The sequence below is a fragment of the Gopherus evgoodei genome, chromosome 7 (assembly GCF_007399415.2).
Source record: "Gopherus evgoodei ecotype Sinaloan lineage chromosome 7, rGopEvg1_v1.p, whole genome shotgun sequence".
NCBI classification, from domain to species: domain Eukaryota; kingdom Metazoa; phylum Chordata; order Testudines; family Testudinidae; genus Gopherus; species Gopherus evgoodei.
Window position 1 is genome coordinate 101,889,578 of NC_044328.1, and position 27,425 is coordinate 101,917,002.

The window sequence follows — 27,425 nt, forward strand, 5'->3', positions numbered from 1 at the left end:
TGGTACTTTTAGCCCTCACAGCATCCCGGGCGAGGAGTGCCTGTGTGCCGGGTGAAGGAATAGTTCGTGTTGTTTGTTTCAAACCTGCTGCCTCTAGAGTTAATCCGGCGCCCGCTTCTTCTTCTGGTTTGGCCCCTTGCCCGGCAGAGCCGCCAACGTTTTATAACAGCCTCCGGCCACTCAGCCAGACACTTGCAGCTCTGCCCCCGCAGCCAGCCAGGCTCCGGGCCGGCACGAAGGGGAATCCCGGGCGGAAAGGGAAGCAGCCATTGCGGAGCGCGCTCCCAGGAGGGACTCTCCAGCCCGGCCCGGCCGCCGCATGTGTGTGCGCAGCGCGCTGGGAGGGCAGAGAGCGGGCGCGGCTGGGCCGGCGGATAAGCGGCCCCTGCGGGCAAGAAGCTGCGGCGGAGCAGCCGGCCGGCCACAGCACCATGGCCTCGGCCTCCGAGAGCGTCGAGCTGAACGGGCAACTCGGCGGCGAGCGAGCGCCTCCCGACTCGGTAAGGAGCAGCGCCGGGCGCCGCAGGGCCGAGCAGGCGCATCCTGCGCTGCGGGGCACCGAGGCGCTGCGGCCCGGCGGGGCTGTGCCAGCTCCCGGCCTGGGCTGAGGCCTGGTGCGTGAGGGGCTCTGTCCGCCCGGCCAAGGCGGGGGTCCCTGCGCTGCCTGGGGCTCGGGTCGGCCCCGCAGGGCTGGGCCCCGCGCCCCGAGGCGGGAGCGGGTCAGTGGCTGACAAGCCAGAGGGCAAAGCGCTGGCTCCAGAGAGGGGAGAGCAGCAAGGGGCCTTGCCCCTCACCCGGCAACGAGGCTGAGCTAGCCCCTGCCACTCCTGCCCTGGAGGAGGAAACCCATCACCTGCGAAGGAGGAGAGCGGGAGCAATCTCTGCCCTGCAAAACCAGATCTTGGGTTTTAATCCTGAAAGCCATTAGATGGGCATATCCTGTGTTGGGTTAAGTTTATGAAGAGTATCTGAGATTTGAGGTGCAACAGCCTCCCCCTGCCCCTGTACATTTCTATGTCAGTCCCCCACTGGAATGGATACTGTGATTTGCATTTATCACACTAAAACAGACTGTATAAGCCATGCAACACTTTTTTCAATTTCTACTTTGCTATTAATTTACCTAGAAGCAGGATTACACATGTGCTTTCCTGTCATATATATGAAATAAAACTATGACTAACAAAGTGCTTTCTGTTAGAATATATACGGCATGTTCCTGTAAGGGTTCCATTCAGACTTCCAGTTTGCCTATGGAAGGGTAGTAAAGAATTGTTCTTCCTCCTTCTATACACTGGCCTGCCACTTCCCGCAACTCCCATTGGCCGAGAACGGTGAACCACGGCCACTGGGAGCTGCGGGGGGCCATGCCTGTGGACTGTTAACGGGAGCACAATGTCTTGCAGTCCACAATCAGATTACCCTCCTGGGCTGCATGCGGCCTGCGAGCCACAGATTGCCCACCACTACTGTAGCTGCTACCTTCCCTTGCCAACTGCTGTTTTAGCAGACTTCTTCATCCCTTGACATCGTCATTAAATTAGAATATAAACTTTTCTGGACTGGAACCATATCTTTCTACATATTTATACAGTACTTAGGCCAATGGGGCTCCAAACCAGAATGTAGCCTTTAGGTATTACAAATAATAAACAATGTAGTTCTATTAAGTTCAAGGGGAGTTTTTAGGAACTGTGTGTGCTATAGCTTAGTATGTACACAGGAAGGATGACATTTGCAAATGAATGTATAACTGACTCATAGCAGTATGTGACTGAGGAGGAATTCTACAGTATTTAAGGGAGATAGGAGCTCCGGCAGCTTGTAGAATTTGAGTAAGGACAGCTGATTTAAATCAAAGCCAAGACTTGAATATTTAGTGGATAGTGCTTACTACAAATGTCACTTGTTCGTATCCCCTTTGGAAATCTGATTGTGAGACTATTTTGAATGTCTTGAATCTCAAATATACTATAGTTGAAGGAAAAAAAACAACTTTTAATCTATTCCTTCCAAGATTGGGAGAGCATTTCTCTAGTAGACTTTTTCTGTCTTTCCTGCTGGAGAGCACAGCTTTTAAAACTACCACCCCTATTTTCTAATTTTCTTACAGTCACACTCGTATAAGCTATTATTGAATCAACTGCTCACTCAGCTTGATGGGAGAATCTCTCTTTTGGCTTGAAATCTCCCACTTTGTCTGTTCAGAATCTATGTTTTAAAGTACTGAGACATTCAGTATCCACTGAGAGCAGCACAGAGGAGCATAGGAAAGTTGATTTACTGTCGCTTTTGTTTGTCCTTTGCCTTGAGGCTGTTCAGCTCCTAGCTCCAGGCATCCAGCCAGTCCTGTTGGCCAAAAGGTGTATTACTGCTCATCATACAGCCCTCCACTCAACCCTGTGTACACTTTTCCACCTCCTCTTAGGTAGAGCTGCTGTGAGCAGCAACAGGACTGCAGGGCTGCCCAGAGGATTCAGGGGGCCTGGGGCAAAGAAATTTCAGGGGCCCCTTCCATAAGAAAAAGTTGCAATACTATAGAATACTATATTCTCGCGGGGGCCCCTCCAGGGCCTGGGGACAATTGCCCCACTTCCCCCCACCCCTGCCCCTGCAGGATTGAGTGCCTTCTTCCTTTCCTACAGAGCAGCTCTAGCAACTCAAGGAGAAGCAGAGAGGTCCTCTTTCTGCACTGATCAGTGAGGAGGATGGAGAAGAGACCAAAAGAGGTTCAGGAAAAGACTGGATGAATAGTTGACAAATTCCTAAATAACCACCTGTCTGTAAAATATTGAGTCGTCAACTTGAAAATGGCTTGTCTCCATGCAAAAGTTTTTTCTTGGTGTAACCAAAGGTGAAAATTTAAACTGATCTAATTAAGCCAGCATAAATCCAGGGTGGACACTTATCCTGGTATAAGAGGACCTTTCTTATGGTTTAGCTTTAGTTGCTTGTGAAGGGGGTTAAGCTAATCTGGAAAAAGCTACTCCTATGTTAAGAGTGTCCATATAGAACAACATATCAGTATAACTGTAGCTGTATAATTGGTAAAACTTTCTCATACAGCCAAGACACAGGCGCATCTGTGTAAGATTCCTGTTCCAACCCTGACGAGCCCTGCATGTGATGTCATACAGCCTTACTGGCATAAGTTCTAAAGCAGATTGTCAAATACTGGAAAGTACTGCAATAAAAAAAAAATTGTTTGACTTCAGCTTTACTCATGTCTTACTCCAAGTCAAGCTTGACGTACTTGAGTCAGAATGGTGAACTGAAAAATTCTCTTTAGAATGGCCAATTCCTCATTCATCTATTTTTAACAGAAAGGAATAGCTTTGACTAGGTCATGTTAACTCAAATTTTTCCCCTTCAGTGTCTGTTCTTGGAATCTTTCTATATACTTTAGTGGGTTTTCTGATCTTGCTTTATATTCTGCCATCTGTAGTTACTGTTCCATTTGTGGCAAACTTTCCCAAAGAAACTGAGACACAATCAGTCAATTAAGATAGCAGCAGCAGCTGTAAATTAACCACCAAGAATATTTAAAACCAAATAATTCTATAAAGAAACGTTGTAGAGATATTTACGAACTTTAATCCTCGCATTATGCCTGAAATAGGAAGGTGTTACTTTTGCCTGGACGAGGGGAATGAGGCAGAGTCTAAGAGTCAGATTTTTCCAAAAGCTCAGATCCCTTTAAGGGTATGTCTACACAGCAAAGAAAAACTTGCAGCTTGCCTGTGCCAGTGAACTCAAGACTTGCGGGGCTTGGGCTGGGGCTGTTTCATTGTTGTGTAGACTTCTGGGCTCAGGTTGGAGCCCAGGCTCTAAGACCCTGTGGGATGGAGGGTCCCAGAGCTCAGGCTCCAGCCTGAGCCTGGAAGTCTACACAGCAATAAAACAGCCCCAGCCCAAGCACGAGTCAGCTGGCACAGGCCAACCACGTGTTTTTCTTTGCTGTGCAGACATACCCTTAGATACCCCCAAAAGGGGGAAGCACTTAGCACCCAATAGATCCCACTGTGATATCTATGATCAGTATTTTAAGAAGAGCTCAGCATGGTGGGTAACTGGGAGCTAAGTGCTTCTGAAAAATCAAGCCTCAAATTTTCGATGCTAAGCATTATTGAATATCTGGCCTTTATTGACTTGCCCAAGACCCCAAGAGATCTATATGAGAGAGAGAGAGAGAATGAGAGAGAGAGAGAGAGAGAGAGATTAAGAACCAGAAATTCCTAGCTTCTACTGTCAGAGGGGTAGCTGTGTTAGTCTGGATCTGTAAAAGCAGCAAAGAATCCTGTGGCACCTTATAGACTAACAGACGTTTTGGAGCATGATCTTTCATGGGTGAATACCCACTTTGTCAGACATCTGACGAAGTGGGTATTCACCCGCAAAAGCTCATGCTCCAAAACGTCTGTTAGTCTATAAGGTGCCACAGGATTCTTTGCTGCTAGCTTCTACTGTTAGACTAGATTGTCATGCCTTTGCTCACATTGAGTAGTTCCTTTCTCACTTTTAGTAGAGCCTATTTTTCATTATTCCAATTAAAGTCAATGATGCTGCCTGAGAGATTTTGAAGAGAGTTTGTTCATACTAGTGCTGCTGGCAATAGCTAGTGAGGACAAGAAATAGAAAAAGATGGAAGCTGTCTCAAAAGTTTTCTTATAGCTGGTGTGCTATCTCACTGTATCAATCCACACAGCATATTGTCAGATGAATAAGCTACCAAAGAGAGGAAAGATAAACCCAAATGTTGTATAGCAAAGCAAGGGATATTAATGTCACGTTGTAGCCATTCATACATTTATAGTTTTTTTATGGCTAGAAACATATGCAAAGCAGGTAGTATATTTTCACTCTTAGCATCCAGAAGTAAATGTTAATAAAGAATATTAAGGTGTCCTGGCAGTCTAAAACTATAAACGAACAAATTGCAATACGTGTGGGAACTTGAAATAATTATTCTTTTCTTCACTAGAATGAAATGTGTCCTGAAGCATTACATATTTCAAATGGAAACTTGGTCTTATTTAAGGGCTAGTAGTAATTATTTATAGCAAATTGAACTTGTCAACAGAGCTTTACAAACACACAACCCAACCATCAGCTTAAAATGTAATTCTGACAAATGCTGTAAGACCAAATAGCAGTGGAGTGGAGAGATGGAAGGTGAAAGCCAGCAGTCTAATGATGCTCTCGGGTTAAAAATAATTTAAAAAATAAGTTCTCATTGCCTTAAATTATTAAAATTGATTTTTAGAGTTCACTTTTTCATCATTTTTGTTGGTTTACTTTTTGCATAGCCGGTCAGTTTGGGTAATAAAAATATTCCAAACAGGATTTGAGAAAAGAAAGGCAACTTGGCATACGTGAAAGATGAAGCTGTTCTAAATGTAGGGAATAGAATGTAAAGTAGTACAAAGTCAAAAGCAGGATGATGAGCCAAGGGCATACTTAAAAACCTGAAACCTCTGGGGAGAGAGTCTGCCCTTATCTGCTCAATGCCCAGACTTAAGCTACTCATTTAGGGCCTGATCCTGCATACCCAAAACTCATTAGTTTTACAATATTAAAATCTTCATGGAACAAAGATGCACAAGTCAGTGATAACTATTGGTAAGGAAACAGTTACATTGAGGACTATAAAAGAAAAGGACCAGAACAATGTAGATTTGAATCTGGACAGAATCTGATAATGCTCCACACAAAGCAAAACCCATTGGAGAACATGTGATGTGCCATATGATTACATGAGTCAGACCCCTAGTACCCTGCATTTATCATTTCGATCAAGTTTAGTTCTCAGTTGCAGTAGTACTTTTAAAACTTATTTTGAAGCTATCAGAGTGTCTGCAAGCCACAGCAGGGCTCTGTGAAAACCTGCCACATTAGTCATCTTGTCTTCCATAATGGTATTCCTGGCTTTCAAGAGCTTTGTAGTTAGAACTCTCATGTGTGATTATAAAGGGTCATTAAATAATCATATTGGCTCTGAATATTCATTTTCTTCTATAGTGTGTATCTCATGCAGAGAAAATATTAGTTTGTATTAAAGGAGAAACCTTTGCTGTTTCACTGCATAGGGTGGTAATTATACTGCCTCAGGGCCTAATCTTGCTCTCAGTGAATTCATTGACAAGAATCCCACTGATTTAAAGTGGAGCAGGATCAGTCCCTCCCTTCCCTTTGAATTTAAGTCTGAAAGCTAAACGCAGCCCTGGCATGGGCTTCCGTGAAGTTGCTCCGCTTACAGTGGATTTGAATTTGGTCCAATATCTTTTGTAAGATACAATAGTATACAGTTATACACTCATGCTTTGGAACGAGTTCTACGCAAGCATGAACACAATACATTAACATGCAGGGACTGCATTCTTGTCTAATCTGGGAATGATGGCAGATTGGGATGCTTTCCTGAATCCGGGCCTATTTAAGCATGTTCTTACGTACTGCCCTTAGTGCAGTCCTGAATAGGGATGGACTTAAGTTCATGGGTACACACTTTCCTGAATCAAAGCCTTAATGCGGAAATGAAAGGAAAACATGATGCAAGGCAACAGGGAACAAGAAATCTAGCAATGAATGGTTTTGTCTTGATTAAATAAATTGGATTTGTTTTCATTTTAAAACACTTTACTACTTGATTTGCACTATCATCTTGATTGCTTTCTAAGGAATTCTGTATTGCCTTTTTTATCTGAATACATTATTAATCCTACTTTCTCCTTTTCTTTTTAAATAATGTTGCTATACTACTAATCTTGATTTTAGACATATGAAAAAACATCTCAGTTTGTAGAGGTCCCCTGTTCTGTAGTGATAATCTAATGGACTGCAGCCATGCCGTCTCAAGATGTGATCTCACCAGCTCTCACAAGCTAAGTATTGTTGAGCTGGATTAGTACTTGAATGCCAGACCTCTAGGGAAAATGGAGGTACTGCAGGAAGGGGTGTTGATGAAGGCTTGTCTACACTGGCAAGTTTCTGCACAGTAAAGCAGCTTATTGTCCCATAATGCCTCAAGCGACACCTCCGCTCATTGTTTTGAACTCGGTTGTCCTGGAGACATGCACCCATCCCCTTTCAAAGCGGGGCTGATGTTGAGGGTTTCCCCCTCCCCCTGCCTCAGGAGTGGTTGCTTCCTTCTGAATTTACAAGACAGCATGCTGTCACACTCTGTGTCCCCCAAAACACACACTCTCCTCCTCTCCATACACACACACACTGACTCCCTGTCAAATTCTCCCCCTCCCACCCCCCTTCAGTTGAAAAGCAGGTGGCAATGTAGTAGAATGCCCATGGAACAATGAGATTGGGAAACCTGCATCATGTGATGCTGTGCCTGCCCCATGAGGCATTGCAAACCCTTCCCAAAGCAACCTGTGGCCACTTGCACAGTGGGATAGCTACCACAATGCACTGCTGTCTTTTCCATTGCAAGAGCTGCTAACGTGGGTGCACTTCAGCATCACAAGGAGTACAGTGTGAACGCACAACAGCATTTTAATAAAAGTGGTATAACTTGTGGCGCAGAAACTTGCCAGTGTAGACATACTCTCTATTCTGTATGTGGTATTCTTCTGTCTGAGTCAGTAGTTAATTAGTGGTTGAGTATAGTATTGCGGGCAGAGTCCTTGGGAGGTTTTATCTTTGCAGAGATAGAAAAACAAGAAGGTCCTAGCCGTCTGTTGCATAGCTGCCACCATTCCAAAGATTTTAGTAGGCATAATACTGAAAAGCAGCAAGGGCTCTGGAGTCTTTTCAAGAGAGAATTCCTAAAACAAGCTATTTCTGGTTGCTGAGTGACAGCACAGTTACCCATCATATTTCTGATTTGTGAATGATAGAGAACTGGGGAAGCTGTGATTGACAATTATGTAATCAGCTTAACGGTGTAGTTACAGGAATAACATTTCCACTTAGACACTGGGAAACTAAGAGATTAGGTTTATGTTAAAAAAAAATCCAGAAGTTGTCCCCCTTCCTCACTTTTCCTCTGGTGGGATTTTGTACTTTGCAGACAAACAAAGTATTGTCTATAATACAGATGCAATGGGTGAAGTTTTCTGAATTGGCCACTGCTTTTGGAAACTTTAGTTTCTAGAAGCCCAGCTTGAGACATGGGGCCTGATATTCAGAAACACTGAGCACTCACAACCCCAGTTGAAACCCACAGGAGCTGTGAGTGCTCAACGATTCTGAATCAGGGTCAAAGCGCCTCAGATTGGATGCCCCAAATTTGTATCGTGTGCACACAAATCAAAGACTGCAGTACCCACAGAGAAGCTGGAAATTGAAAGTTTAGTTTAAGAACTCTGAACTGTTGGTTTTCCAGTGGAGTCAGTTAAGGATGGATTTACAGTTGTAGAGTTTGATCTTGCAAACCTTAATTCATGTATGTGAGTAACTTTATTCATGTTAACAGCCCTATAGCTCTCAATATGCTCAAGCATTTGCAAAATCTGGCTCATAACTTTTAAGTTTCAGGCCTCTGTTGGTTTAGGGCATGTTCTAAAACAAACAGTATTTAATTCTATCCTCTTAGAAAGCATGGGTCTGATGGGAGAAATGTAAAACCAGAACAATAGCTGCATGTAACCAGAACAATAGCTGCATGTAAGCCAGCAGCAAAAGGGCACGCATTAACATCTCCAGCATGTGAAGCCGAGTGCATTTTCTTTCATACATGCAAGGGCACAAGAAAGTCACAGAACATAGTTATGGAGCTAATGAAAGCAATGAGTGCTCAGCAGTGCTGGTGTTCGCAGTCTAATTTCCAGCATGGAGAGGTGTCCACATCAAAAACCAAAACACGAATTGGTACTGACACTTTTACCTCTCCTGACAGTGTAATTGGTACTTTTGGGGGGATCTCAGCAGAGGCCAAAGTTTGACTAGCGAGACTAAATTCCTCTCTTCCCCCATAAGCCATTCCTCTGTGTCACACTTCAGGCATGTTAGTGTGTGGAAGCTTAAGTAGACAGCATCGTTTAGTGAATGAGCAGGGGTCTTTGGTCTTCAGGCTTTTCAATCAGGTAAATTTCACCACTGAGTCAATAAAGAGCATAAACGCTTGAGCTTTACTAGAATTCACACAAGACCTGTATGTTTAGCAAACTGCCTGATACTTCTTTTCAGACTTTACCTGAAGTTGCAACTGAAAGCCAGAGAATTTTTGTTGTTGAGTCATCGGGTGTAAGGAATAAGGCTCTTTTTATAAAGGAAATCCCCATGAACTGGAAGTCACAGGGGCAGGATGGTCAGTAAAAACAAGTAGTTACAAAAGATTCTCTTTTTCCCATACAGTTGCCAGTAAAATATTACTGAATATAAACCATACTGTGGGGAAATAAGCACTGGGTTACCCTTTTAATCTTTCTGTAAAGGTTTAAGAGAAGGAAAACAATACAACTATTCTGATATAGTGTCTTAATTAGTTGGCTCCCCACAGATGGGATTAAACACTGCTGGTGAAGACAGCAGTCCCACAAAGCTTGAAAAGGGGCTGCAAGATGCTGGGCGGGTGGGAAAGTTCTGTCCATGAAAAACTAAGCTGTTCAGCAAACTGTTCTCACTGCTCTCAGAAGAGCCACAGAGACTGGAGATAGGGAAAGCTTTTCACAGCTCTCCTTTTCAGAGCAAGCTAAAGAACACACTGCACAGACTAACATGGTTTGTGCCCAGAGCTAGGGTGATCAGATGTCCTGATTTTATAGGGACAGTCCTGGTATTCGGGGTTTTGTCTTATATGGGTGCTGATTTACCACCCCCACCCCCCCATCCTGCTTGCTATCTGGTCACCCTACCCAGTAACTTGTCTGTACTAGATAATTCTGGTGGTAGGAGCATGGCACGGGATTGCATCAAACCGCTCTGTGCCCAAAAGATGCAAAGTGTCTTGCAATGGTGCAGAAACATGCTGACACTATTGATATTTTAGTTGCTTGGGACAAGACTCACCATCATCACATCCAGCACTGGCTCACGACGGTGGTGCTCATGTAAACCAAGACCACATCTACATTAGGCAGACACCCAAAGTTACACATCCACTCATGTAGCCCCATGAGTGGTAGCAACAGTGCTAGCACTAGTGTAGTGCTGACAGCTGCTGACATTTTTTATTGCATGTCATCTAGACCTACCCCAAGTAAGGTTAGCTGTATATTGCAGGGATGCAATTCTCTGGGGTGTGCAAGGCTATTAAGGTACGGCACTGATGGTGAGGCAGGTAAACAGCTTTATCCCAGCCACATTTACCCAGAGAGCTCCAGGAAAAAAGGATGGGGAATACATTTCTTCACAGAATTGTCTCCCCACTACTCCACAAGCTGTCTGGCAGCAGGTGCCCTCTCACTGCTCCTTATGGAGTTTTACCCAGTTTGGGTAAAACAAGCATGTTGGAAAAAACAGTAAGGGAGACAGACTCTAGACATGTGCATGGAAAGAACCTTCTGTTGCTGGATCTTATCCTTCCTGTATACATTTGTAGGGAGGGGGGAATAGAGTCACACAATCACTCCTGCCACAAATACCAGAGGGCCTTCTGAAGATCCAGCTTCCCACTGACTGGGGGAGGGTCTCTCTGTAGTGGAAACACTTAATCTATCTTGCACTCAGTGGAAAAGGTTACTATAGTTGGAATCTGTACCAATTTATTTGTAGTCTCCCCTCCGTGTGAGAAAAACTCCTTAAAAAGGGTCAGGCACTGGCTGAGGAAATGCCAACAGTATTAGCAATATGTCCAGACTGCAAGTGAAGGGGTAAGTGTAGCACAGATAGATAGGCATAGACATGCTAGCTTTAATCTGGTAACAGTAGAGATGTGGCAGCACAGCTCACATCCAGAATACAAGCCCTGCAGGAAGCTTATGTACACACACTGGTTGCTAGCCTGTAGTGAAATCTGTGCCACCACATCTCCACTGCTATTGTCATCCAGGCTAGCTAGATTAAAGCTAGCATAGGGCATGCCTGTCCACGCTATAGTCACATCTTCACTTCGCAGTGTAGACGTAGCATAAAGCACCATTAGAACTGGACAGAGTCACAGGGTGCCAGGAGCCACTGCAGAAGAGAGCAATCCCAGCCCTTCTGCAGGGGGCAGATGTTGCACTTGTGGATGGGGAAAGGTAGATACCCAGCAGTTTTTAAACAGTGCTTATAAAATGGAAAGCACTGGTTAAATACATGGCACTGTTACAGCACCATCACAGCAAGCACGGGGTAGCATTTTACAGCCACATAGTAGCAACAAGCATTTTGAACAGTTATTGCGAGCCCAGTTCAAGCTTTAGCATAGACCTTGCTTCTGTATCTCACTTTGCTTCAGTCTTAAATCTTCTAAAGCCAAGAAGCTGCAGCACAAAGACTCAATTTCTGGTACCTGCCAGCTATTTGCATGTTGTTCTCTTGACCACACTATGAAATCATTTCCTACTTTCTCCTGCCATAGTATTTAAACAGAGATTGCTATATAACATGCCTTTTCCCCTGATTCTAACTGCCATAGACAGCAAAGCCTCTGCAGTAGTACTGGGTAAATCCACATTTTGAGCAGTTGCCTTAAACTGATCTTCCAGCATGTCAGATCTTCAATTCTGACATACTAATTCATGCACTGTTCCTTTCCTCTTCTCTTGCCAGATTGGGAGTTCCACTGCCTAATGAGGGTGTGGAAGTTCCTGGAACTTTTCTGTTTACATTCCCCTCTCCCCAAATAAAAAGTGATAAACAGCACCATTTCCTCAGCTAAAGTGTGTTTGGAAATACTTGCATACATTAGAGGACTGCCATTTTTCAGTGGTGAATTTGTTAGAACAGCAGCAGATTATTTACTCAGCTAATATGTTGTGACTCCATTTATGAGCTACTCTAGTGCAATCCACTGCCCATGCACTGTTCCACTGTGTCTGCACAACGAAGGACGTCTTATGGAAGGGCAGGATGTTTAAAAACGTGGAGTGCTTTTCCTGGTATAAGGACTGGGCCAAGTTTCACTCTGATACATGAGCACCCCATTGTATCAACAGGTGGAAATTAAAGCAGAATGAGCCCCAGTCCATTTACAAGTAGTTAATTAAGAGTTGTATATTAAAGTAAATTATTTAAGGCCATGTTCCCACTCCCATTGAAGTCCAAAGGAAAAAGAGAGAGTTCTCAGAATGGGCCCTAAAGTTTTTATTGTAATATATGGATAGGGAAGCAATCTGCTTTCTTCATTTAGAATTGGAGCCTGGGTCAAACCAATCTACTATTTACCTATATGTCAGATATTGCACTCTAAGTAAGTTTCTTTGGCAGGAAGAAGCAAACAATTAGCCAGCAGATACCTGAACAGATAGTGATATGCTTCCTCAGTTATGAACTTATTGCAAAACCCCACAAATGGTATCAGTTTTATAGTCCATACATTTTTTAAAAAAAGTTATTTTCAATAGAAACACACAGGCCAAATTCTGCAGTTACACTTGTGCAACTTTTTGATGTTATTGGCATTACATGTTTGCAGCCACAGGCAGAATATGGCCTGCACTGTACAATTAATAGGTGATATTAGTCTAAGTCTTTTTGCTCAATAGCTCCAACATTTACACCTCTACCCCGATATAACGCTATCCTTGGGGGCCAAAAAATCTTATCGCGTTATAGGTGAAACTGTTATATCGAACTTGCTTTGATCCACTGGAAGGTGCAGCCCAGCCCTCTTCCCTTCCCCCCCCCCCCCCCCCGGAGTGCTGCTTTATTGCGTTATATCCGAATTCTTGTTCTATCGGGTCACATTATATTGAGGTTGAGGTGTATTTTGGGCTGCTTTTCCTTGAAAGTAATGGGAACACAGCCACACAGATTCTCACTGCTGTTCGGGAGACGGTAACATTCGAGGAACTGCACGTTTATATAAATGATTCAGTAGCTTGTGTCCATGTCCTTTTCCCCCACAGGAAACTGAAGCAAATAGGGTTGGGTGTTTTTTGTTGGTTTTTTTTTTTTAAATATCATGGGTCCCAAACAAAGCTAAATAGCAAGTTCTTCCTTACTGAAGTTTGGATCTGAAAAATTAACACTTCCTCTTTTCACCACGAGCAAAGTCTCAGTAATGAAGCCCTCCGTGTGAGGCTGTGATTACATGGCTTCATTCTCACTGCTGCTGTTTCATGACATTTTTCTCTCAGTACATTATTTAAATTGTGTCCAGAGAAATGAGGTCAAATTTTGCAGTTTGTTCTCTTGGAAGGAACTGGGAAGTTACGTGGTGTAGCAGAACACATTTAATGCACTGAAATTTTTCTAGCTTCAAAGACTATAAGCACGGGATGGACAGTGGCTGAACTGACTTTGAAACTGGAAGTTTGGCTGTTTTGAGCACAGCCACTGACCAGTTTAATTAGAGAGAGAGTGTGTCTTCTGCATTTGAAGTAACCTTTAAATAGAGATTTTTCCCACACAGTGCTTAACCTTTTCAAAGAAAACATTTATTTAGTAAAAAATATCCCTAACGAATAGGAGTTAAAAAACCCAAAACCAAAAAACCCAGCCACGACACTTTTTATAATCTTTCAAAATAAATTATATTGAAGTAGTTAGAAACCAAAGATATGGACAAGAGGGAAGCTCATATATAGTCAGTCACATAAGAGAAAAGGAAGTTGTTTGTATAATTAAACATTCAGTAATGAAGAAGAGTTATTAAATCAAACATCGAAGGTCTATGCCTGTGCAACTTCATGGAGGTGAGTAGAGGTCCCTGGGCAGGGCTGGCTTTAGGCCGATTCCCCTGAATTGGGCCCCGCGGCTAAGAGGGCCCCATGCCCTAAAGAAAAGCGCCTAACTTAGGCGCCTTTTTAATTTTTACTCACACGGTGGAGCTCCAGTTCTTCAGCGGCGGGTCCTTCACTCGCTCCAGGTCTTTGGTGGCAGGTCCTTCAGTGCCGCCGAAGACCCAGAGCACTGCCAGGTGAGTCATCCCTACCTGCAGGGGCCCCATATTTGAATCGAGCCCCACACTTCCTAAAGCCGGCCTTGTCCCTGGATGTATAGTTGTACTACATGGGCGTAACAGAAGGCATAATTTGGTTCATGGTTTCAAGTGTGTACCAAGGACCAGGTTTTTTAGAGAGGTCAAAGTGAGGTAGGCGCCTAACCTGCTTAGAGAGAAACAAGGTGGGTGAGTTAATATCTTTTATTGGACCAACTTCTGTTGGTGAGAGAAACAAGCTCTCGAGCTTCTGAAGAAGAGCTCTGTGTAAGCTCAAGTGATTGTTACTCTCACCAACAGAAGCTGGTCCAAATAAAAGATATTAACTCATCCTCCCTGTCTCTCTAATATCCTGGGACCAACACAGCTACAACATAAGCTGCTTTTTGGCAGTTTTGAAAATCTCACCTGGTGCCTAATTCCTTTAGAAATCTGGTGCCAATGACAGAGTTTTACTGATATCCTAAAGGATGAGGAAAAAAAAGCAAGAGAGAACAGACCTGCTATGTCTACCGCTTTCCCTAGTAGATTACTGCTTTTCTGGCATTTGGTATTGGAAATCCCCTGTATCTTAATCATCTCCCATCACATGAAATCAGAAATGGAATATCCATATATGTATGGATGGACGGGGGCAGCATGGGAATATCCACCAGTGTATCTGGGTGACATACAAATTTATGCAGCAGTTTAATCCAACAAATCCTCAAATAGGATTATTGAATGACTCAGGTGGTGCATAGGCCTTGTCCCACATCCCACACAGGGAGGAGTTTCATCCAGTGTAGTGGGTGTTTAAAGCAGCGGCTCTCAACCTTTCCAGACTACTGTCCCCTTTCAGGAGTCTGATGTGTCTTGCGTACCCCCAGGTTTCACCTAACTTAAAAACTACTTGCTTACAAAATCAGACCGAAAAATAGAGGGGGGGGGGAAAAGTGTCAAAGCACACTACTACTGAAAAATTGCTTACTGTATCATTTTTACCATACAATTATAAAATAAATCAATTGGAATAAAAAATATTGTACTTACATTTCAGTGTATAGCATATAGAACAGTATAAACAAGTCATTGTATGAAATTTTAGTTTGTACTGACTTTGCTAGTGTTTTTTATGTAGCCTATTGTAAGACTGGGTAAATATCTAGATATGTTGATGTACCCCCTGGAAGACCTGTGTGTAACCCCAGGAGTACATGTACCCTTGGTTGAGAATTGTTGGTTTAAAGTATAGCCCTGGTTTTAAAAATGTTTAAAAGCAATCCAATTTATACACTTCTCAGCCTTTAGATTATCCAGATTACCCAAACTTTGTCTCTGGTGACATGGACATTCTGATTCACATGCTTCTAACAGTTAATACATTCATATATATCTGTGCCTGGATCAGGGCTGTCCTTAGCCATAGGCAGAACAGGCAGCCGCCTAGGGCACCACAAGGTCTGAGGGCACTGCTCTGCCGGGAGCCGACGGGAAGCAGTGAAGAATGTAAGAGCAGGGCTGCTGGGTCCTAGAGAGAGCTGAATGCAGCACAGTCTGAGGGAGAGGATTGGCTGCTGGGGTCTCTGGGAAGGGGTGGGGGAAGGAACTCATCTGTGAGTGTGACTCTTTTCCCCGGTGTGAGGTGAGGCAGGCTCGGCGGCTCTGGTAGTATCCTTTGTTGTCCCCCATAACATCCATTCTTCTCTCCCCTGCCCCACAGAGCACCCCCCCTTTTCTTCCTCCCCCCCCACGAAGCACCCCTCTCTCCCCCATTCCCTCCATCAGGGCTGGGTTGGGTGGGAGGGGAGGCTGGCTGCCTGCCTGCTGAGGAATGACAGTGAAAGTAACTCACTTCCTCGTAGGCAGCCAGGATTGGAATGGTCACACACGGCTGGGCTAGGGATAGCCAGATAGTGTGTGTGAAAAATCAGGACAGGGGGTTGGGGTAGGGTGAGCAGAGGTCCCACTTTTATAGGGATAGTCCCAATTTTTGGGTCTTTTTCTTATATAGGCTCCTATTCCCCCCACTACCACCCATCCTGATTTTTCACACTTGCTGTCTGGTCACCCTAGGTGGGGGTAATTGGTGCCTATATAAGACAAAGACCCAAATATCGGGACTGGCCCTATAAAATCAGGACATCTGGATCTGATCACCTTAGCTGAGGAGCGCGTCTCTCCCCCGAGCTCACAGTGATCCATCTCATCTGGGGGGAGCTGAACAGGGCAGGATGAGGTGCTGTGGCTCCATGGGTGCCCTGTCCCTGAGATCAGATGCTGTGCTAACTTCACCATGGTCCGCTGGGCTGGCGGTAGTGCCCATTGGCGTGTGATCAGACCTGAGGGTTTGCTGCTGCTGTTGCCACTCTGCACCCCAAGAGGTGGATTTTGAGGTCCTGCAGTTTTCCACCCATCTCCTCCTCTACTGCAGCTGTTGGACCAGCAGGCTGAGGGATGAGCCAAGCATGAAAGCAGTACTGTGTTGCCATTTAGATTGTCATTTAACAAATTTTGTTCACCAAAAATGCTTGCTAACAATCCTGATTTCAATTTCAATATTTTTTTAAAATCAATATCTTAGCCAAAAACAGAAAATTAAGTTGTTGACAATTATTTGTGACAAGTTTGGTATGGGGAAGGGAGTGGGCCAGTTTTCATCAGAGAAACAAAAAACGTTGACTGACTTTCTTATAGCCCTGTTACTGCTAAAGAGAGCCCTCCAGTAACTGTAATATGCTCATCTTCTTACTAGTGTATAGAGCAGGGGTCGGCAACCTACAGCACACATGCCAAAGTTGGCACGCGAGCTGATTTTTGATGGTACGCAGCGGCAGGCTGAGTGGCTCAGCCTGCTGCTGCCCCGGGGTTCCGGCTGCTGCCCCATTGCCACCCAGGGTCTCGGCCGCCGGCCCCACTTAGCACCCACTGCTGGCCTGGGGACCCCCAAGGAACCCCAGGCTGGCAGCGGGCTGACCAGGCCTGCGGTTAGTACCCTGACTGAGCCACTCAACCTGCAGGCAGCCTGGAGTTCCATTTCACTCAGCTGGTAGTGGGCTGAGCAGTACTAAATTCAATGAAATAGGAAAACAAGAGCAACTAATGACAAAGTGCAAGAACCTAGAGCAGTGGTCCCCAACCTTACTGTGGCAGCGGACGAGCATCTGCTGAAATGCTGCCGAAATTTGGTGGCATTTCGGCGGTGACGCCTCTGGGTGCTGCTGCTTGTCAGCAGCAAGTGGTGTCATCCAGAGGCGTCACCGCCGAAATGCCGCCGAATTTCGGCAGCATTTTGGCAGATGCTCGTATGCTGGCCAGTACGCAGGCATACTGAGAGGCCCCTGCGGGCGCCATGGCACCTACAGGCACCGTGTTGGGGACCCCTGACCTAGAGAGCCTCCTGAAGCACGGCGATCGTTTTGATTTAAATGGACTTGAACCGTACAAAGAATTGAGAACACTGTCATCAGTGTTGCCACATGCAAAATCGATGATGGACATTGTACAGTTTATTCATACTAGCAAACTTCTTGATATATATAATCTCCTAATGTGTACATTACCATTTGTATTCTACTGACAATTCCTGTAACAGTAGCATCAGGAGAACGGAGTTTCTCAAAACTAAAGCTCATTAAAAACTATCTCCACTCTACAAGGAGTCAGGAACACTTGACTGGTCTTGCTGTTCTTGCAGTCAAACCAGACATCACTTTGTCTTTATCATACAATGACATTATTACTGCTTTTGCAGCCAAAAAAGCCATAAAGATTGCTTGTAATTGAAAACTAATCCTTGTTTCAATACCTCTTCATATAAGTTTCCAATAAAATGTTGACAAATTTAAAAAAAAAGATATTTGCATCATTCTGTCAAATCAGAATTTTTTCTGTAGTGCTACTTCTTTAGTGCTAGTCCATCAGCATTACAGTGTGCTTAACTACGTTAAACTGGTTTTAATAACATGCATGTGGCAATTTTTCCAGTAGTGTAAGCTTATGTGTGTGTTGCTAAGAGCAAGACAGGCACAGGGGCACCAGTTTAATAATCCCACCTAGGGCACCATAAATCCTAAGGACGGCCCTGGCCTGCATTTAAGGCAATCTGTTGCTCCTTGGTTAGAGGATCTTGGTAGGTGCGAGCACACAGAAACAGATGAGAGCAGTACAGAGATGAGCAGATTAGGAACTCAGTGCCTGGACCAAAGTCTCTTTCTTAGCTTGCTAACCCATTAAACTTGAAGTACCCATAATTGAAATATTTTCACTTTCAGCCTAGACCACAACGCTGGCTGCAGAGAAATGGACCCATTAATATGAACCACTACGCCAATAAGAAGAGTGCTGCAGAGAGCATGTTGGATATTGCTCTTCTGATGGCCAATGCATCCCAGTTGAAAGCAGTAATGGAGCAAGGACCTTCCTTCTCATTCTACATCCCACTTATTGTTCTCATCAGCATATCCCTCATACTTCAAGTTGGCGTGGGCGTGCTCCTGATATTCCTTGGTACGTATTAAGAACATTACCATTTATTTTTCCTATAGGATTAACCCTGTTTTTGCATTTGCCTTTTGGAAAGAAAGCTATTTGAATGGCTTTGTCTCAGAACAGGTTAAATTCAGCTACAGAATACAGGAAATGTTTTTAGTGTGTTGGCTTCCTTTTCACTGGGGAAAAGTGGATTGCCGATAAGCTTCCTTATTTTTAATTGCTGACTGCAGGAAAATGGATGATTATTTCAGTGAGGCTGAAGGAGCAAGGAACATAGTTAAATACAGTGCACATTAAAACAAACAAACAAATCTATATAGGGCAGGCTCTTTATGCCTCGTAGCCTCATGCAATTAGAGGCAATAGAGTATTAAGGAATGACCAAAATGTTATTCTGTAGCAACAGCACTGTAAGAGTAGATTACACCGCCTCCCCAACATCTTTACCACCAATGACACTACAGTCCTCCGCTCCCACATTACCAATGTCACAGACTAATGGTGGTATCCTAGATGTTTTCTTTAGTTTATCACTATATACCCCCCCTCCATACACACACAATTTCTTTTACATTGATGCTGTATATTGGCTTTAACAGCTTCAAAGCAGTGCGAGTGAAAGCAGAATTTGGTCCCGAGTACCAGACATCAGCATAAGGCTTGGTAGGAATAAAATTGACTTCTTTGAAAACTCCCAGTCTTCTGGGGTAAATAGGGAAACTGATATTACTGCATGTACCATAAATGGCATTAAGGTGCATTTTGGAATACTGACATTCTGGTTACCACATGCATCATACAAAGAACAATGGAAAGATATAGTCAAGAATGCCAAAGTCATTACAGGTTTTGACACTAGTGATTCATAGAAGTATTAACTGGACTTAAAGCTAAGAAGAAGAGATTCACCCTTTCCCGCATTTCTTATTGGTATATAATTCCTTGAAAGAAATGGATTGACAGCCATAAACTAGTAGAGAATTGTTCAAAGGGAAGATCCTGGATTCTATTTGAGGAATAGTCTAGCTAACAAACAGCTAAGGTAGAATTTCTTCACACAGAAGACATGTCTAATCCATCATCAAGCCCCCATCACTTCATCTTGATTTTTTGGCCAACAGGATATGTAACATCAGAGTAAAAGCTGATATGTCTATGCCTGGGGACCATCTTCTGGACTAGCAAGGAGATTCTAGCACAAGCATCAAGATTACTTTGATTTCTAACTTATGTGTCACTATTAATATTCATTATTACCAGTGTTACATGTGTCTGATTACTGATAGGACTGAAGAAAACATCTAGGATACTACCACTAAGCTTATCAGTAGAGAAAGCATTTATACTTTCTGAAAAATAGTTAAGATGATACATTTATTATTATGACTCCTTTAAAGATAGAGGGTGAAATCCTTACTGCATTGAGCTCCAGTGGGAATGTTGCCATTGATTTAATCCAAATTATTTAATATTTAATATTGAGAGTATGTAGAATCAGAGTTCTGCTTTTTGCATTTTCTATTATCCTTGAATTTACAGACCCCCTTGCAGTTTCATGCAGCTGGAAATTAATGCAGCATTTTATTGATGTTTTTCAAAATGTCAACATTTACTGTCCTAGCACTAGGAATTTCTGTATTTATACTACATACAAAAATCCAAGACCCAAGAATTAGTTATCCAAGTTCTGAGTTTAAAGTTAGACTCCTTGTAAATTAAACAGAGCAACTGTGTTGTGTAGGCCAGGGGCTGGATCCTGTGCTCCTTATGCAAAACACTGACCTCAGTAGAAGGATGTGGATGGAGGGTGGGTACTGGGGAATCCATTTTGTATACTCCAATCCTATGGTTGCATTAGTGGTCCAATATCCTTTTGGTGGAAAATTCCAAATAAAAAGGTGCTAACTGACTATAGCCCAGAATTTGCTAATATGCCTCTCTGGGATGAGAGTGGGGAACGCCAAGGGATTATGCAGCCTTCTTCCAAAACATTTTTGAAAGTGATAATGCAAATGATTCTACTATCAGAATCTTTTGATAGTATTTGCATATACTTTGGCATCACAGGAGTGAGATGTGTAGTGAGATTCTAGCATCACTTTGCAAAATTTTTATACAAGTCCTGTATCTGGGGCTGTAGCATTCATAAGAATCACCTTGTCAAAAGGAAAGAGACACCCAAAATATCTGCAGCACAGGTTTCAAGAAATGACCTGAGATGCTTAAGCAAGTTGCCAGAGGAGAGGCTTAGGTTTTCACCCACAGCCCCTCAATAAGGGTCTGCACCACAGCCCATTGAAATAAGTGGGAGCCCTACTGACTTCAGAAGGCTTTGGATCAACCCTTTGCTGCTGACAACCATATACATATTAACATTGCTTATGTAGATTTTAAAGGCTCTTCTTTTGAAATTAAGCCCATAAGATATTTGTGCTTTTTCATATGTTGAAAAGAGAAGTCTGGAAAGCAGTAGCCACAGTTCACACAGGGCAGATTTCTCATTAAGCAAAACAGTAGCCAATTAGCTTTCTATGAAGCACAACTGAGGAGGCAGCCTCCTGTTCCAAAGGTGAAGTTCCCAGTTAGCGAGGATGCATGGGCTGATGGCATCCAGCTTTATGTTTCTCTCTTCTCATTCAGCCAGGCGAGTTCAGTGCCTTTGCAAGTGTCTGGAGGAGATTGGGGAATAGAGATCTAACTGGCTGTGACTCAATTCAGATAAGACAGGAGTGGTGAGGGGTTAGAGAAAGCAGCTTGAATACATGGCAGAAACTAGATCTTTAATGTCTTCATTGATTGTTGCTGAGAGTCTGGTTTGAGCCCCATTGCTGCAGAATAATCCATCTTTCAGCAGTGGCAGACACTGCTTTTTAACATTTACATCTGGCTAGCAGGCTGCAATCTTCTTTCAGGTGTGGACCTTGCTTCTCTTAACGCGTACCTTTTGCCAGCCTGTAATGTGTTCTATTTGGGGGCTACACGCAAACTATGTTCAGAAGCTAGAGATAAGGAAGCTGTGCAGCAGCCCACTTGGTAAACAGAGTAGCCTACAGCCAGCACATTTAGCTGGTGCTTTAAGATCAGCACTGGCTGCTTGTGAGTTTCCGGATGTGTCAAGTGTTGGCATGACTTAAACTGTTCTGAATTGCTTAGGGTATTCCTATCTGAAAGGCTTTTCCCCAGTGACACACTGCCACATACGCGCTGGAACTAGGGATGCTGCTGCACCCCCTGGCTTGAAGTGGTTTCCATTCTGTACAGTGTTTACAGTTTGGTTCAATGGCTCTCAGCACCCCCACTATGCAAATTGTTCCAGCACCCCTGCACTAACCATTGTGGAGATCACAAGCAGTCAAGTTGGACCCCTCCTTGGTATAAATGTAATGAAGGCATGAGCTTGCCTTTCACATGCAGATATGGCTGCTGCCTCAGTGTGTAGTTGTTGGACTGATAGATTAGCTCTCTGGCTAAATGAAAACTTCCCCATTCTCCCCTTGCAGGGTAATGAACGTTGAAGCCATTATTCAGTCTCTTTCCCTTTGTTATAGTTCAAGCCCAGAGCGTGCCAGTTTTCACCCTTCTCTAGGGAAGATCAGAAACTCTTCTCCCTCTTTCTCCCAGAAACTCCGACCCTGGGCTTCAGGTTTTTTCAGGTTGCATATGGGGTTAACTCTCAAACAGTTTTAATGTCAGTATAGATGCAGAGTAGCTGAAATGGTCAAACAGTCCCCCTCACTACTGCCCCACAGTGCTCTGGCTGGCTTGGGATGTCTCTCACCACACACTGCTTCTGGGAACAGAGCTGAAACTATGGGACATCCCCAGAAGCCATTTGAATCGAGGGAGTTTATAGGGCAACACTAGCATGGACGCAGGGCAAACCTGCAGTGGGTCATAAACTAATTCAGCATGGCTAGCTGGGATTCACTGAACCATTTGTTCTTAAACTAACTCAGTTACAAATGGGGCCAGTAGTTCTTCAGTGTTCAGAATGCCCACATGTAGGGCCCTACCAAATTCATAGTCCATTTTGGTCAATTTCATGGCCATAGGATTTTTAAAAAATCATAAAATTTCATGATTTCAGCTATTTAAATCTGAAATTTCATCGTGTTGTAATTGTAGGGGTCCTGATCCCAAAACAAGATGTAGGCGAGAGTTGTGGCACTGCTACTCTTACTTCTGTGCTGCTGTGGCTGCCTTCAAAGCTGGGCACTTGGACAACAGCTGCCGCTCTCTGGCCGCCAAGGTCTGAAGACAGCAGTGCAGAAGTAAAGGTGGCATGGTATGGTATCACTACCCTTACTTCAGCATTGCTTCTGGCAGGGTGCTGCCTTCAGAGCTGGGCACCTGACCTACAGCCACCGCTGCTCTCCGCTTGCCAGCTTTGAAGGCAGCACAGAAGTAAGGGTGGCAATACCACGACCCCGCTAAAACAACCTTGCAACCCCCCTGCAACTCTCTCTTGGGTCAGGACCAGCAATTAGAGAAACGCTGGTCTCCCCTGTGAAATCTGTATAGTATAGGGTAAAAGCACACAAAAGACCAGCTATCACAGTCCATGACACATTTGTCATGGCTGTGAATTTGGTAGGGCCCTACCCATCTGCTAAATAAACCCCACCTCGATTTGTATAGCAGAGTTCGCAAACTACACATCAAGGGGCTTTGGTAACACTGTTTATGATACTGTTGCTGCCACAGCCTGCATGGTATTTAACATCTTATTCAGATTTCTCTCTCTTTTGTTTATATAATTTATGTATCTTACTACCAACCAAAGTTAGAAGAAGATGTCCTTTCATTAGTTCTCTTTAAGGGCCTGATCCAATGCCCACTGAAATCAGTGACAGTCTGCCCACCAGCTTCAATGATATTTGAATCAGGCCATAAATTACAGAGCCCCCGTTTAGAGAGAGAAAGTGGTCAGAGGAGATTTTTGGCTTGCCATAATGTTGAACAGTCCTGCCAGATTTCACACAATCCTACACAAGCATATGCATATTTAATATTGCTCATATATACATTTTACAAAATCTGGAAATGAGACCGACACCAATCTAATCTTATCTTCTCTTATTTGTCCTCCCCTCAGCAGTTCAAGCAAGGAAAAGTGCAAGCAAACAAAAGAAAATTATGTTTACACAGCTGATGCTCAAAATAAGACTGACTGAAAGCTGTGATGCTTTGAAATTTCACTCTGTTAAACAGATGTAATGCTCTTGCTTTCAAAATAAGAACTAGAAGCCGTAGGAATAGTGCCTAGGTATGGGGAAGAGGGCAGGTACAGACGTCTCATACTGGAACAGATGAAAGAGAGAGAGGTGATTGGGCTATCTAGAAAGGATGTATAGCCCATTCTGTCATAAGAGGCTAGACTTTATTGGCTTTCATTGGTAGAGCTTCTGATAAATGGAGTAAAGACATTTTCAAGAGGTAAAGTATTGCAAACTTAAAATATTTATTATGACAGTTTTCCTTTTGGAAGGAAAGAAATTAAATGTACTGTTAGGAATATTACTGCTTCAAGTGTTGGGAATCTCTTTTCTGTAGGACACATTCTGCATCTAGCTACACACAGAAAGACTGGGAGCTGCACAAATGTATCTAAGAGGATATTACATATTCATCACAAATGAAAATAGTCCCCTTAGATTTTGTAACTTTGGCTGCAATGCTAACTTCCCTTTTTGCAGGACGGACGTGTCTGGCATCTAGTGAGGGGGAAAGAAAAATATTTACATAAGATTAATAATAAAAAGCTTTTTACCATGTGTGTAAATGTGTTTTGATGGTAAAATAGCACTTTTCTCTTTTCCTTTGAAGTAAAATATGACCTTAATAACCCTGCAAAACATGCCAAGCTGGATTTCCTCAATAACCTTGCAACTGGACTGGTGTTCATTATAGTAGTTGTGAATATTTTCATCACTGCCTTTGGAGTGCAGAAACCAGTGGCTGAGACAGCTTCAAGACAGTAGGTAACAAGAAGGTGAGTTATGATCTTTTCAATTATTTTCCTATTGCCTTCCACCCGACTGATAGTGCACACTCAAACAGCCTCCCCACTCCTCATCAGAGCTTGAAAATCATGTTTTTTTAGAAAGTGAAATTGAATCTAGACAAATTCAGACTGGAAATAAGGTGCAAGTTTTTTAAGGACGAGAGTAATTGACCATTGGAACAATTTAGCAAAGGTTGTGCAATCAGTCCATCACTGACCATTTTAATATCAAGATTGGAAGATTTTCTAAAAGGTCTGTGCTAGGAATTATTCTGGGGAAATTCTATGGCCTGTTGTATCAGAGGATCAGACTGGATGATTATGGTGGTCCCTCCTGGACTCAGAATCTATGAATTATTTGCTCACTGGCACATGCAGCTTTTGCTAAAAATAAAAGAAAATCGGCCTATTCACTCATATACAGTCTACAGATCTTTGAAAAAAATCTCTTTTTCCTCTCTGGGATTTTGGCAAAAATACAGCCCCTGGTAGCCAAACGCAGAGTGGCAGCTAGAAGTGAGGCCCTCACTGGATAGCTCCCAGAGTCTGTAACAGGCACTGGTCTGCTCATGAAGGACCGTGTTGGCATGCTACCCGTGAAGGACCATGCTGGGTAGAAGTGAGGGAAAAGCTGGAAAGTCCCATGTTAGACAATATGGCAGAAGCTTTTGATTCCATTGCAGAGGGAACTTGCAAGTCACTGTAATTATTACATAATTGAGCTTAATTTTTTTGCTTTTCATTTTATTTCAGAGATCTGAATCCTTGACCCCTCCTCTAAGTTCTCTGCACTTGAGCCAGTTAAACTTGGACACAAAAAAGAGAAGCTGAAGTTATTCAAGCCAGCATTTTTCTGTTTCCTTCAAATGACTTGTTTCCTGTGCCTGAGACTTTCATCCTATTAAATATATAATATTCAGTTTCTAGTGGAAAGGTTGAGCTTTTTAACTGCTAGTTCATTGACTCGGCCTTTGAAGAGTCTGGCATCTCAATTTCTATAGAAACTGGAGTTCCTCAGAGAAATATGCAATGTGAATGAATTCAACAGGAAACAAAGTGATGGCATGAGCTCCAAAGGCATCTCGGACTTCTCACTTTTTGTGCCTTCTGTTTTCTTGATGGATGAGAAATTTCCCAACAAAAATTGCTGTCATTTCCACTATGGAAACCAAGGGTCTTAATTTCTGGCACAGTCACACTGTCCTAACCTCTCTCAATTGTAACTAGGTATTTGTATTCTATATTGCTGTAGTGGAATGCCTTTATGTTGTGTGAAGATGGCCATGCCTAATTTTCCCTCTTTCTAGGGAGCAGTTTGTCTCTTCAGCTAAACCAAAAACTCCACCTCTTCCAAGGTGACAGGAATCCAGTAGGAACAAAAGTTAACAAGGTTTCCTTTGCCCAATTTTTTTCTCACAAGTACTCATTGGCCCAGTTTCTCTGTTGCTGGATCACAAGGGCCTGCATAAACCTTCCCTCATTTTGGTGCAGGGTCCGACAAAAAGTCCCTCTGCCTACTTTCTCAGTCTCAGTCGCTGCTGAGTCAGCAGAATGATTATTATCCACAGCTCTAGCACATCCTAAAAAGGCTTGTAAAAATGCTGCCATAGCTAGGCGCCACTAACTTAAGGACGGATGGGGACATTCATCCCAGCACAGAGGGCAAGGCAAGGCCTGTAAGCTATTAAGTCACATATAACCCATCAAATTAGCATACAGAGGGGCAAATTTCCCTCTGAGAAAAGGCCTGATCACTGCACTTATTTGCTTTTGTGAGTTTGACTGATTCTTAAAAAAAAAAAAAAAAAAAAAAGTAATAAATTTAAAGAGATAGCAAGAAAAAGATCCTCAAGGGCTCATGTTCCCTGCTGGCACAGGAAGCAACAATTTTTTTAGAGGGCATACTGTTGCTGGCAATGGTGTGTATTGCGAGTTTTGTTGCTTAAAGTATTTTAATCATTTTACTTCTAATTTATCATACTTGCAAGTAGAACGATTTTAGTGTCCTTGCATTTTAACATTCTTGTTGATATAAACTGATACTAATATATTTCTTGTGTTATCACTTTATTTGTACATTTGTAGCCCAAAGTGCAAGCTTTTAGGAGAGAGTTAGCAGCAGCACTCATTTACAGTTTTAAATTGATAATCCTCTCCTAGTTATGAATACACGAATAACTGGGCTTAGAGACTTATCTTGTTTGCTGTAGGTTACATAAGAATTATCCTTTAACCAGAAAGAAAGCAACAAAGTTACTATTTTTCTGTATTGCTAGTAGCAAAATATATACATACAAGCAACATAGAAGAATATTAAGCTTTTCTTGCTTTGTTTCTGGTCAAAGTTTTTCTGCAAGATTTCTGGCAACTACTGCTTCAAATGACATGTTTTATATATTTAAATGTAGCTTGGAGCAGCTGTGAGATGAGGCACTTAGGACAAGTTTCCCCAACAGTTAATTTGTCTTCTGTTAAAATTAATGAAGGAATATCAGAATGTACCTGTATTATAGAATATTCTCAATACTGTATTGCAATGTGTTGATTGTTAAAATATCATTTCTATACTGCTTAAAATAAAGAGTTTCTTCTATTAAAAAAACCAAACAAACAAAAAACAAAAATAAAAACCAAAAAACCCACGACACAACAAAACACAGTAAAACTGCTGGTGGAATCCTTCTGAACATGTAATTACCATAAATAAATATCAGAGTGGCTTTGATATATGCACCTTGAGTGTATCGCATGTGCAAAAGGTAGCAAAATATAGTACTATGCAATATAGTGCATCCTCATTGTGTAACCCTAACGAAATAGCCATTGCAGTGGCAGACAAATTATTCTGACCCTTTAACTCAGGTTGGGATCCTAATTATTTCTGATTGCAGAATAGCATGAATTTTTCTAAGTGCAACTTTCCTTTTTTTAATTGATGAATAAATAATTTTTCATACTGCTGTTTCT

General features: G+C 42.9%; 1 protein-coding gene across 1 annotated transcript; it reads left to right on the forward strand.

Annotated features, from left to right (window-relative positions):
• On the forward strand, window positions 1-27,414 carry NINJ1 (ninjurin 1). Its single transcript, XM_030568938.1, has 4 exons — window positions 1-500; window positions 18,235-18,469; window positions 24,281-24,446; window positions 25,212-27,414. Exons 1-3 carry the CDS (start codon window positions 432-434, stop codon window positions 24,433-24,435), a joined length of 459 nt encoding a protein of 152 aa, XP_030424798.1. The 5' UTR covers window positions 1-431; the 3' UTR covers window positions 24,436-24,446; window positions 25,212-27,414.
• The last annotated feature ends 11 nt before the right edge of the window (window positions 27,415-27,425 follow it).